This window comes from Pelodiscus sinensis, chromosome 32, assembly GCF_049634645.1.
Source record: "Pelodiscus sinensis isolate JC-2024 chromosome 32, ASM4963464v1, whole genome shotgun sequence".
Classification (NCBI taxonomy): Eukaryota; Metazoa; Chordata; order Testudines; family Trionychidae; genus Pelodiscus; species Pelodiscus sinensis.
In genome coordinates, this window is record NC_134742.1 from 1,686,883 (window position 1) to 1,699,207 (window position 12,325).

The window sequence follows — 12,325 nt, forward strand, 5'->3', positions numbered from 1 at the left end:
GCCCCGACTCCTGCCCCCCCCACTCCATCAGCCCCCTGCCCTGAAGGAGCTGGGCAAAGCCGGAGGACTCTTCTATACCTAATTTCTAAGCTCTCCTCTGCCAAAAACTAGAATTTGGGGGGATCCCTCCCATGCCCCCCCATGTGAGCTGCACGCCCCCCCCCCCCCCCCAATGAGAATACATGTGTAGCTCTCAGTGCCCCGGTCTGGGATGGTGTCCGGCTGGCGCGTCTCCAGGCGTTCTGCACCCCCGGGGAAAGGCCCCGTTCAGCCGGAGGAAGGGCCGAGAGGGAGGTCCCGAGGGGCCGGGAGCCCCCTTTGGAAGCCGGAGACGGTTCCTGCTGCGAGGAAGGGACCACGGGACAGACCGGCCCCCGGCCAGGACCCTCGGCCCATGGCTTCCAGCGTGCCAGAGCAAAGGACGCACATGGGACCTTCCAGGGCGAAGGGAGAGCCACAAACGTTTTATTCATGGGCCGGGCTCTGGAAAATGAGTTTTACTCACAGTCGAGGGGTCTATAGGGCCTCCCTCCCCCCGCTTCCCTGGGAGCTGGGCGCTTGTGTGGCCTCTCAGGAGAGATACCAGCTGACTGGAAGAGCTGCCCACCACTCGGTTGTGGTGGTGCACATGCCTCGGCGCACTGAAAAAAATTATTCTGCACATGGGTGGTAAAAATCCACACACGGGAGGAAAAAATTCGAGCGTGCCTTGTCTCTCCGTGCACTTTCTGCTGGAAAAGGAGGTGGGAACTCCAATTGAAGCTTCGCCCACATTTGGGGCACGTATAGGGTCTCTCTCCTACCAGGGTTCCCTGTGAGCTGGGGGCTTGTGCCGCCACTCAGGCCACCAGCTGATTGGCAAAGCTGGCCACCACTCGGTTTGTAGTGGTGCACATGCCTCGGCGCGCTGAAAAAAATTATTCCGCACATGGGTGGCAAAAGTCCATCCCCGGTCGGAAAAGACGCGAGAGCGCCTTGTCTCTCCCATGCACTTTCTGGTGGACAAGGAGGTGTGAACTCCGACCGAAGCTTTGCCCACATTCGGGTCATGCGTAGGGTCTCTCCCACCCGGCCTTAGAGCCAGAGATCAATGGTTCGAGCCCCACCCTCACCCAACATGCACCTGGCACCCAGCTGATTAGCAGAGCTGCCCACCACTCGGCTGGTGGTGGTGCACATTTGCATGTGCCGTGGTGCACAGCAAATTATTCCGCACACGGGTGGCAAAAATCCGCCCCCGGCCGGAAGAGACTCGAGAGAGCCTCATCTCTCCCATGCACTTTCTGGTGGACAAGGAGGTGCGAACTCCGGCCGAAGCTTCGCCCGCATTTGGGGCACGTATAGGGTCTCTCCCCCGTGTGGACTCTCTGATGAGCACTGAGGTTGGAGGGGCCGCTGAAGCTCCTCCCACAAAGGACGCATCTATAGGGCCTCTGTCCCGTATGGACGTTCAGGTGGGCCAGGAGGTGGGAGCTGCAGCTGAAGCTTTTCCCACAGTCGAGACATCTGTAGGGTTTCTCCCCCGTGTGGACGCGCCGATGGGCCACGAGGTGCGAGCTGCAGCTAAAGCTTGTCCCGCAGTCCCGGCATCGATAGGGCCTCTCCCCGGTGTGGACCCGCCGGTGCGTCAGGAGGTGGGAGCCACAACTGAAGCGTTTCCCGCACTCGGCGCACCGGTAGGGCCGCTCCCCCGTGTGCACGCTCTGGTGGGCCAGGAGGTTGGAGCTGCGGCTGAAGGTTTTCCCGCACTCGGCGCACCGGTAGGGCCGCTCCCCGGTGTGGACGCTCTGGTGCGCCAGGAGGTTGGAGGCGCGGCTGAAGCGTTTCCCGCACTCGGCGCACCGGTAGGGCCGCTCCCCCGTGTGCACGCTCTGGTGGGCCAGGAGGTTGGCGCTGCGGCGGAAGCCTTTCCCGCACGCCGGGCACGGGTAGATTTTCTCTCCCTGGCATGCTCGCCGATGAGCAGTCCGGCGTGGAGGCCCGCAGGAATTTTGCCCGCCTCCGGCACCGGCCGATGGTTTCGCTTCGGGGAAGATCCTCGGGGGGGTCACCGTTCCAGCTCCATCTCGGAGAGGGGATGTCTTCCCTCCTTCCCCTAGCTGGTCTCCCTGCAGTCTCTCTGGCCTGGGCTGACCCTCCTGCCCCGGATGCTGGGGAACACCCGTTTCGCCTCTTCCCAGACAGGTCCCCTGTGGGTCTACTCCCTCGGGACCTGCCTGTTCAAGGACCGTCTCCTTGTCCTCACCCGCCAGCCCATCACCTGCTGAGGGAGAAAATAAGAACATCAGAACGGCCAGGCTGGGTCAGACCAAAGGTCCATCCAGGCCAGTATCCGGTGGCCAACGCCAAGTGCCCCAGAGGGAGGGAACACAACAGGGAATCCTCCCCCGTTGCTCACCTCCAGAGAAACGGAGGCTACAGACACCATTCCTACCCATCCTGGCTCATAGCCATTGCTGGACCTACCCTGCATGAATGGATCTAGCTCTTGTTTGAACCCTGTTCAAATCCTGGCCTTCACAACATCCCCTGGCGAGGAGTTCCACAGGTTGGCTGTGCACTGCATGAAGAAAAATGTCTTCTTTTTTTTAACCTGCTGCCTATTCATTTCCTTGGGTGACCTCTCTTTCTTATGCTATGGGAATAAGTCAATAGCTTTTCCTTATTCACTTTTTTCACCCCCCCTCAAGATTTTATAAACCTCTACCTTATCAGCACTCATAGAACCATAGAGCTGGAAGAGACCTCAGAAGGTCGTCAAGTCCAGCCCCCTGCTCTAGGCAGGACCAATCCCAACTAAATCAACCCAGCCAGGGCTTTGTCAAGCCGAGACAGTCAAGTCTGTATTCTGACAGAGATGAGAGACACCCTCCCGACCCATCCTGGCTCATAGCCATTGCTGGAGCTAACCTCCATGAATGTATCTCGCTCTTGTTTGAACCCTGTTAAAGTCCTGGTCTTCACCGCATCCTCTGGCGAGGAGTTCCACAGGTTGGCTGTGCGCTGAGTGAAGAAATACTGCCTTTGGTTTGTTTTAAGCCTGCTGCCTCTTCATTTCTGCCAACCAGGTGCCCCAGAAAGAGGGAACCTTCTGCCTATTCATGTCATTAGGTGACCCCAAGTGCTTATTTTGTGGGAACAAGTCACTCACTTTTCCTTAGCCACTTTTTCCACCCTATCCAGAATTTTATAGCCCTCTGTCCTATCCGCACTCAAGTCCTTATTCTAACAGAAACTAGGGACATTATTCCTATCGATCCTGGCTAACAGCCATTGATGGACCTAACCTACAAGAATCTATCTCGGTCTTGTCTGAACTCTGTTAAAATCCTGGTTTTCACAACATCCCCTGGCAAGGAGTTCCACAGGTTGACTATGCACTGCATGAAGAAAAATTTCCTTTGTTTTTTTTTGTTTGTTTAAACCTGCTATGTATTCATTCCATTTGGTGACCCTTCATTTTTATGTGATGGGAACAAGTCAATCACTTTTCCTTATCCACTTTCTCCGCACCAGTCATGATTTTATAAACTTCAATCCTATCCCCCCATCCTCCTTAGTCCGTATTCTGGCAAACAGAGGCTAGGGACACCCTCCCGACCCATCCCGGCTAATAGCCACGGATGAACCTAACCTCCATGAATCTATCCAGCTCTTTTTTGGACCCTGTTAAAGTCCTAGCCTTCACCGCGTCCTCTGGCGAGGAGTTCCACAGATTAACCTGAAAAGTCTCAGGATTATTGATCTGTCCTCATATGGCAGCCATTCCAGACATAAGTCCTTCCCTGAGCCAGGGAGAAGGGGGAACCTCCGGAAGGGGCCAGGCTAAGGGGTGGAATCTAGTAAGAGCGGGGGACAATTCTGAGCAGGCTGGGGTGAGGCAGAAAGCCGGGAGCTTGTAGGCTCTTGGGGGAATCCCAGCTGTTTGGGCTAATGACGAGTGGAGTGCGAATCCACTAATTCCCCACCCGGGGTTCCGGTTTCTTGGGAGCTCCCGTTCCGCACAGCCCCACCCTTCTTCCCCCTTCTCCGGCTGGAAGCTCGCCTCCGGCGGGGGAACAGGACGGCCTGCTCCGGGGAGGGAAGCGAGAGAAAACCAGGGTCTTGCAGTTCTGCAGAGACACAGCTGTTGCCAGATGTGCTGGGTGGGAGAAAGGCCTTGTCTGCAGCCAACAGCCGGGGAAATGGGCCAAGAGACCTTTTGCGGAGACCTGCTGCAGTTTCCTTTTGCAGACAATTCAGGGAAGGATTTTTCGACTCTACTTCCAATCCACCTCTTCCCCCCTTTTTAAGCCTGCCCGTCCCAGGCACAGAAGGGCAGGACCCACAAAATCCCCGGGGGAGGGGGGAGGAGCCAGCATTTCATATGACAGGAGGAACATACCCCCATGCTCTGCCTTGGACAGGGAGAGGCTAGCAGCTCTGCTCATTCATCTCTGCAAGGGGTATGGAGGTGACAGGCTCTTTCTGGAGCTCTAGGGATTATGGGCCTTGGCCGCCCCCTTACAACTAGAGGAAGAACGCTGGGTGCAAACCGATTTCGGGTTGATCAGCAACCTCCTCCGGTTTCGAATACCCGAGGGAGCGGGGTTGCTTACCCAGCGAGGTCACCGTCTTGTAGTTCTCCCGCATGACAGCTTGGTAGAGGTGTCTCTGTGCGGGGTCCAGCAGCGCCCATTCCTCCTCCGTGAAATACACGGCCACCTCCTCGAAGGTCACCGCCCCCTGAAAGAGCCAGAGCCCCGCACTCAGCACCTGCACGCTCAGCCACGATCCCCTCCCCCGAGTTCGGTGATGGGGAGTAGCCCCTGCAGTGGCCTGGACCAATATATTAATTGGGGTGCAAAAGGGGAGCTTTGGGCCGCGGATGAGAAAGAGGCAGGGACAGGCTGCAGGAGGGCCGGCTGACGACCCTCCCTGGGAAAAGGGTGTCACCGGGGGGGGGCAACGGGACCAGGAGCCAGCAGTGCAGCCCGACTTGGGGAAAGGGGGGCCCAGAACCAGGGTCCTGCTCCCCCATCTCTGCCCCCCAATCACATCAGTAATGAAGTGGCCCAGGGAAACTGAGGCACACATGCACGGTTACCACAGGGCCGTCGAAACCCCGTATCACTGAATGGCGCGCAGACAACCCCCCCGCTTCGTCACAGAGGACGCTTGGCTCGGCAAACCCAGCGAGGGGGGGATCCAGGGAGGGTGGCGAGGCTGAGCGGGAAAGCAGCCCGGGTTCAAACCAGCTGGGGCTGCTGAAAACTGAGGCAAGGTGGGGAGAGGGGTTCCCGGGGAGGACCTCAGAATTTGGTAGGAGGGACCATTACGGGGCCCCCGGAGCCGGGATCTGGAGGAGAGGGTGGGCCTGAGTCCCCCCACCAGACCCTGCGGAAGTGGCACTGGCCAGGCAGGGAAACTGAGTCGCGGATCGCCCCAGGGGAGCCCTGGACTCCAGGCCCATATTCCCAGATCCCAGCAGAGATCCCATCTCCTGCTCTCCTCCCCGCCCCAGCCCGCCAGCCGCTACCCCCGTCCTCCCACCTACCGGAGCTGGCGCCATGGTGGCCATGTCCCGCGCCGGGCGGACGGATCCAAACACGGCCACGACTCCGCAGCCTGGCCGGAGGGGGGGGGGGGGGGGGACAGACAAGGGGGCAGGTTTTGGGGGGTTAATTTATTTCATACCCCGATCCCCCCCCGGCACATAAAGGAGTCAGACTCTGCCACTCGCTCACCTTGTTACCCCGAATCGACCCTCGAATGGTCACCCGCAGCCCGCACCCCCAATTCCGTACCAGGACCCCCCCCGTGTGAAAAGGGCCCCCCTGGGCACAGCTGAGGTCCTGCACCCAGGCCGCTGCCCTGGCTGGCAGGAATATGGGGGGGGCTAATTCCAGGCTGGGGGGAACAGTGGGGGGCGCTAATTCTAGTCTGGGGGGAAGTGGGGTGCTAGTTCCCAATTTGGGGGAACAATGGGGGGCTAATTCCAGGCCGGGGGACATGTGGGGTAATTCCCAGGCTGGGGGGGAAGTGAGGAGGGAAATTCCAGACTGGGGGGGGGGGGGAAGTGAGGGGCTAGTTCCCAATCTGGGGTAATAATGGGGGGCTAATTCCATACTGGGGGGAATTTGGGGGGGTAATTCCCAGGTGGGGGGAATCCAGGCCGGGGGGAGACAATGGGGGGCTAATTCCAGGCTGGAGGGCTAGTTGGGGGCTAGTTCCCAGGTTGGGGGGACAGTGATGGGGAGGAAATTCCAGGTGGGGGAAGTTAATGGGGGGCTAATTCCAGGATGGGGGAATAGTGGGGGGGGTAGTTCCCAGGCTGGGGGGCCAGTGGGGGGCTAATCCAAGGATGGGGAAAACATGGGGAGCTAATTCACAGGCTGGGGGGAACAGGGAGGGTAGTTCCCAGGCTGGGGAGAATTGGGGGGGCTAGTTCCCAGGCTGGGGGGAACAGGGGGCCTAGTTCCCACGCTGGGGGGAACAGGGGGCCTAGTTCCCATGCTGGGGGGAGCTGGGGGGGCTAGTTCGCACGCTGGGGGGACCTGAGGGGGGGCTAGTTCCCAGGCTGAGGGGATCTGGGGGAGGCTAGTTCCCAGGCTGGGGGGGACCTGGGGGGGGGCTAGTTCCCACACTGGGGGGACCTGGGGGGGCTAGTTCCGAGGCTGGGGGGACCTGGGGGGGGCTAGTTCCCAGGCTGAGGGGACCTGGGGGAGGCTAGTTCCCACGCTGGGAGGACCTGGGGGGGGCTAGTTCCCACACTGGGGGGACCTGGGGGGGGCTAGTTCCGAGGCTGGGAGGAACCTGGGGGGGGCTAGTTCCCAGGCTGGGGGGACCTGGGGGAGGCTAGTTCCCAGGCTGGGGGGACCTGGGGGGGCTAGTTCCCAGGCTGGGGGGACCTGGGGGGGGCTAGTTCCCAGGCGGGGGGGACCTGGGGGGGGCTAGTTCCCAGGCTGGGGGGACCTGGGGGGGGCTAGTTCCCAGGCTGGGGGGACCTGGGGGGGGCTAGTTCCGAGGCTGGGGGGATCTGGGGGGGGCTAGTTCCCAGGCTGGGGGGACCTGGGGGGGGCTAGTTCCCAGGCTGGGGGGATCTGGGGGGGGCTAGTTCCCAGGCTGGGGGGATCTGGGGGGGCTAGTTCCCAGGCTGGGGCGAACAGGGGGGCTAGTTCCCAGGCGGGGGGGACCTGGGGGGGGCTAGTTCCCAGGCTGGGGGGACCCGGGGGGGGGGCTAGTTCCCAGGCTGGGGCGAACAGGGGGGCTAGTTCCCAGGCGGGGGGGATCTGGGGGGGCTAGTTCCCAGGCTGGGGGGACCTGGGGGGGGCTAGTTCCCAGGCGGGGGGGATCTGGGGGGGCTAGTTCCCACGCTGGGGGGAACAGGGGGGCTAGTTCCCAGGCGGGGGGACCTGGGGGGGGCTAGTTCCCACGCTGGGGGGAACAGGGGGGCTAGTTCCCACGCAGGAGTCACTGCTTCGGGTGGGGCCCCTTCGCTGTGGGAAACCAACTCCCCCCCCCCCCGCTCTCCTGCCCCGCTTTCCCCGGGGGGGGGCTCTCAAAGGGCTTCACCCCCCCCCCCAGCTCTCCAGGGGGTCCGGCTCAGGCCCAGCCCAGAGATAAAGGGGGGTCCCAGCCCCCCAGCCCCTGGTTGGGGGTTTCTCCCGGCCCCACAGTACCCACCCCCCTCCCCAGCGGCGCCCGCAGCCGCGTCTCACCCGCGCCTGGAACCCGCCGCGCTGGGCTGGCTCCGGAGTGACTCCGGATCGGGGAGCGAGTCTCCGGCCGGGAGCGGGCCGCAGCCCGGCGCGGTGTCCGGGAGCACAGGAAGGGGCTGGCTCCGCCGAGACTCCTCCCGCTCCTGGGCCGGCTCCAGCCACGGGGAAGGGGCGTGTGTGGGATCCCGAGCCGCCGCGTTCACACGGCTCCCTGCCCGCTGGGGGTTGGCTTGGACCCATTGGGAACCCCCCTCGCCACACAAGCGGTGACTTTCCGGGGGTTCAACGCTGGGATACATTACCCAGGGGGGTTGTGGCCTCTCCTCCAGCTCTCCTGTAGTTTGCAAAGTTTGGGGGTGCAATAGAAAGTCCCCCTTACAGTTGGGAACCCCCTTCTCCACACAAGCGGTGACTTTCCTGGGGTTCAACGCAGGGATACATTACCCAGGGGGGTTGGGCGCCCTCCTCCAGCTCTCCTGTAGTTTGCAAAGTTTGGGGGTGCAATAGAAAGTCCCCCTTACAGTTGGGAACCCCCCTCTCCTCACAAGCGGTGACTTTCCGGGGGTTCAATGCAGGGATACATTACCCAGGGGGGTTGGGCGCCCTCCTCCAGCTCTCCTGTAGTTTGCAAAGTTTGGGGGTGCAATAGAAAGTCCCCCTTACAGTTGGGAACCCCCCTCTCCACACAAGCGGTGACTTTCTGGGGGTTCAACGCAGGGATAGATTACCCAGGGGGGTTGGGCGCCCTCCTCCAGCTCTCCTGTAGTTTGCAAAGTTTGGGGGTGCAATAGAAAGTCCCCCTTACAGTTGGGAACCCCCCTCTCCACACAAGTGGTGACTTTCCGGGGGTTCAACGCAGGGATACATTACCCAGGGGGGTTGGGCGCCCTCCTCCAGCTCTCCTGTAGTTTGCAAAGTTTGGGGGTGCAATAGAAAGTCCCCCTTACAGTTGGGAACCCCCCTCTCCACACAAGCGGTGACTTTCCGGGGGTTCAACGCAGGGATAGATTACCCAGGGGGGTTGGGCGCCCTCCTCCAGCTCTCCTGTAGTTTGCAAAGTTTGGGGGTGCAATAGAAAGTCCCCCTTACAGTTGGGAACCCCCCTCTCCACACAAGCGGTGACTTTCCAGGGGTTCAACACAGGGATAAATTGCCGTGGGGCGATGCAAAAGCGACAAGGAGCCCTATAGCACCTCATAGATGATAAAGTGCTTCACGACTCCTTGTCGCATTTGCAGATCCAGACTAACACAGTTACCCCTCTGATACATGGGGGGATGGGAACACCCCCCCCCCCCCCCGCCCCCACTATTCTTTATTGTGCAAAGTTTGTTGGTCTGTTTTGGCATGCACCGTCTGGCAGCTGACCACGCACCGGGTGAAAGGGTAAAATCCTTGGTTTTGGTTTTCGTCCCCGGGAGAGAAAAAAAAAAGGCGTGACGGTTAGGATTGGAAAACCGTAAAGCGCCCGACTAGTCCTGTAGCATCGTGGAGATGAACCTCACATGCTGACGGGGTCGTGAGCTTCCGTTGGCCCAGCCCGCTTCTACAGACGAGCGGGGTTTAAAAGAACGGCGACTGGCGTTCACGGACGTATTGGCTAAAGTGAAAATGGCGGCACTGAGTCGACTATCGTTGTATAGGGCGAAGGACGTGGTCGCGGCAGCAAATCACAAAATAATTCAAAGTCGTTGCAGAAAGAGTCATGGAGCATCAGAGCAGAGATGGGTTAGACCAACGGCCTATCCAGCCCCGTGTCCTGTCTGCCCACAGCGGCCAACGCCAGGTGCCCCAGAGGGAGTAAACAGAACAAGTAATCCTCTCATGATCCCTCCGCTGTCGCCGATTTCCAGACAAACAGAGGCGAGGGACACCGTTCCTACCTGTCCTGGCTAGTAGCCATTGATGGAGCTAACCTCCATGAATCTGTCTAGCTCTTTTTTGAGCCCTCTCAAAGTCATGGCCTTCACAACATCCTCTGGCGAGGAGTTCCACAGGTTGTGTGCTGAGAGAAGAAAAACTTCCTTTGATGTAAACCTGCTACCTAGTCATTTCCTTTGGTGACCCCTACTTCTTATATTGTGGGAATAAGTCAATCACTTTTCCTTATTCGTTTTTTCCACACCAGTCCTGATTTTATAGATCTCGATCCTACCCCTGAATCTCCTCTTTTCTCAGCTGAACAGTCCCCGTCTTTTTAATCTCTCTTTGTATCCCTCCGCAGTTCTGTGGCCCTTCTCTGAACCTTTTCCAAGACCAAGAGATCTTTTTTCAGGCGACCACATCTATCCGCAGGATTCAAGCTGCCGGCGTGCCATGGGAGCGTTACGAGTTTCGGATTTCAACATACAAGGGCTGGGACTTTGTCAATACAGTGAATAACGTTTGACCTTGAAATGAGACAGATGTCAAACTGTTCTGTGGTTTCCCAAATCTAGGACATCGATTTAATTTCTCAAACTTTCCTATCGGCGTCATCGACGCAAAATGGCTTGGCCCGGCCAGTGACGGGCCACACTTCTTAGTTAATTATATTTTTCTCCGTTACCACCCTCTTAACCTTTGGTTGTAACTATGGATGCCCCGAAAGATCGGATCCAGACAAATCGGGAGTTTGTCCCAAACAATTTTGCATCCCTGTTAGAGCTCAGGTATCCTGATGCCCTACACAGGTTGGGTCCGGGGTATCTGAAGGACCGTCTCCTCCCATATGCGCCTGCTGGGGGATTGAGGCGATGTACGTCTACACAGCCAGTTTTTGCGGCAGAAAACTATGCTAATGGGGGACTCATTTGCATGAGGGGCAATCTCATTTGCATATTTCCTGCTGATCCGTTTTTGCGCGAGGGGCTTTTGTGCAAAACCAAGCCGTGCGGACGTTTCCTTTTTGCACAAAACCCCCTTTTCCCGCAGGATGTATAGACCCCCTTCTCGGGTCAGACCCCTCCAGATCCCCCTCCTGCTGCATGGACAGGGCCCGATCCGGCTCCCCCTCCCCACCAGCCAGCCCGCTGCTCCCAGGGGGTGCGGCTGGGGGGTGTCTGCGCTGGGCCCAGGGCTGTTCGCTCTCCCCGTCTCCAGTGTTTCCTCTGTGGATGGAGCTGGGGGAAGGGGAATTCGTGCGGCTGACAAGGCTCCAGCCTGCGGGGACCCAGCCAAGAGCAGCTCCTATCTCTGCTGAACAACACGGCCCCTGCATCCCCGCCCGCCCAGCCACCCATGGACTCTCCGACTCGGTCGGGGCTGCAGCCAGCCGTGGGGTAAACCCGGGCTCTGTCCGTGCCCGCCGTGGAGCTGCCGGTCGCAGGTGAGGGGCACCCCGGGCACAGGGCCAGGTGGGGATGTGACTTTGCCCCCACAACCTGGCCTCTTCCTGCCCCCTTCTCACTCAGTCCCTCTAGATTCAGCTCAGCCCCCCCTTCACACTGCCCCCCCCCCCCCGGAAGAGGGTGCAAACCAGGCCCCTGTCCTTCCCTGCTCTGGAGACCCCTGGGGCAGGATCTGGGGCCGGGGGGGGCAGGGCCACCCCTATGCTGCTCCCCACACTGCGCCCCCGGCTCAGTGCCCAGGGCGGGGCTGTCCCTGTCCCAGTGGCTCTGCCCCACCCAGCCCGGGAGGCACCGTTCTGCGCCGGCGTTCGGAGCGAGAGGCGGGGGGGAGGCCGCCGGGCCCAGACAGCTGAGCAGCCCAGGTCGTGAGACCCGCCGGGATGAGGCCGGTCCCAGCCCTCCGGCTCGGGGCTCCCTGCACGGCGCCGGGCCGCCGCCTCGGTAAGGGAGGGGGAGTGACGAGGAGCAACGGTCCCGTGAGGGAGGCGGGAGATTAGGACAAACGATTTCCCGAGGCGGGTGGGGAAGTGCTGGGCTGGGTTCCCTAGGGAGGGGTGGGCTCTCCATCCCTAGAGGTGTGTCAGTCCCGGCTGGACCAAGCCCTGGCTGGGATGATGGAGTCGGGTCGGTCCTGCTTTGGGCAGGGGGCTGGACCCGATGCCTCCTGAGGTCTCTGCCCCCCCTGGGATTCAGGGAGCAAAGTCTCCCCAGGACCAGGGCCGGCCCTACCAGGAGGGGAGCTCAGGTGCCAGACTGTGGGGAGTGGGTTTGGCCCAAGGGAGGGGACAAAGGGGGCCCAAATGTTGAGCCCCCAGCAGAGACAGGCCCCGGTCAAAGCTTCAGTCCGGGAGGGGGCGGGGGGCAGGTTTGTATAAAATTGTAGTGGGGTCCAGAGCCCAAGCCATCCCCCACCCCAACCTCCCCCTCCCCAGGCTGCGGGAGTTTGGGGGAGGGTGCAGGCTGCAGGAAGAAGTGTGGGTGGAGGGGTGCAGGTAAGGGGAGAGGGTGTGGGTGTGGGGGGGTGCAGGCTCAGGGAGGGAGTGTGGGCGGGGGTGCAGGCTCAGGGAGGGGGTGAGTGAGAGGGGGTGCAGGCTCATGAGGGAGTGTGGGGGAGGAGGTGCAGCTTTGGGGAGGGAGTGTGGGTGAAGGGGTGCAGGCGTGGGGAGGGGGTGTGGGTGGGTGACAGGGTGCAGGCTCGGGGAGGGGGTGTGGGTGGGTGACAGGGTGCAGTATAGGGGAGGGGGTGTGGGTGGGGAGGGAGCACAGGCTTCATGAGGGGCTGTGGGTGGGGAGGGT

General features: G+C 60.7%; 2 protein-coding genes across 6 annotated transcripts in view; one reads left to right on the top strand and one right to left on the bottom strand.

Moving 5' to 3' along the window:
• Positions 1 to 12,325, bottom strand: part of LOC102447889 (uncharacterized) — a 97,756-nt gene that overhangs the window by 8,494 nt on the left and 76,937 nt on the right. The window contains exon 3 of the mRNA XM_075913353.1: positions 1,209 to 2,263. Coding sequence (XP_075769468.1) covers positions 1,209 to 2,263 — 1,055 coding nt within the window. The remainder of the gene's footprint in view (positions 1 to 1,208; positions 2,264 to 12,325) is intronic.
• LOC112547665 (butyrophilin subfamily 1 member A1-like) overlaps positions 10,872 to 12,325 on the top strand; it is a 60,949-nt gene continuing 59,495 nt past the window's right edge. The window contains exon 1 of one of the 5 annotated variants that reach the window (XM_075913664.1): positions 10,872 to 11,007. Coding sequence is in view for 4 of the 5 variants with exons in the window: in XM_075913661.1 (XP_075769776.1) it covers positions 11,410 to 11,470 (61 nt within the window). In the remaining variant the exon portion in view is untranslated. Of the gene's footprint in view, positions 11,008 to 11,066; positions 11,471 to 12,325 lie in introns of those variants that run through there. The other 4 variants (XM_075913661.1, XM_075913666.1, XM_075913662.1 and 1 more) reach the window with 4 other exon arrangements.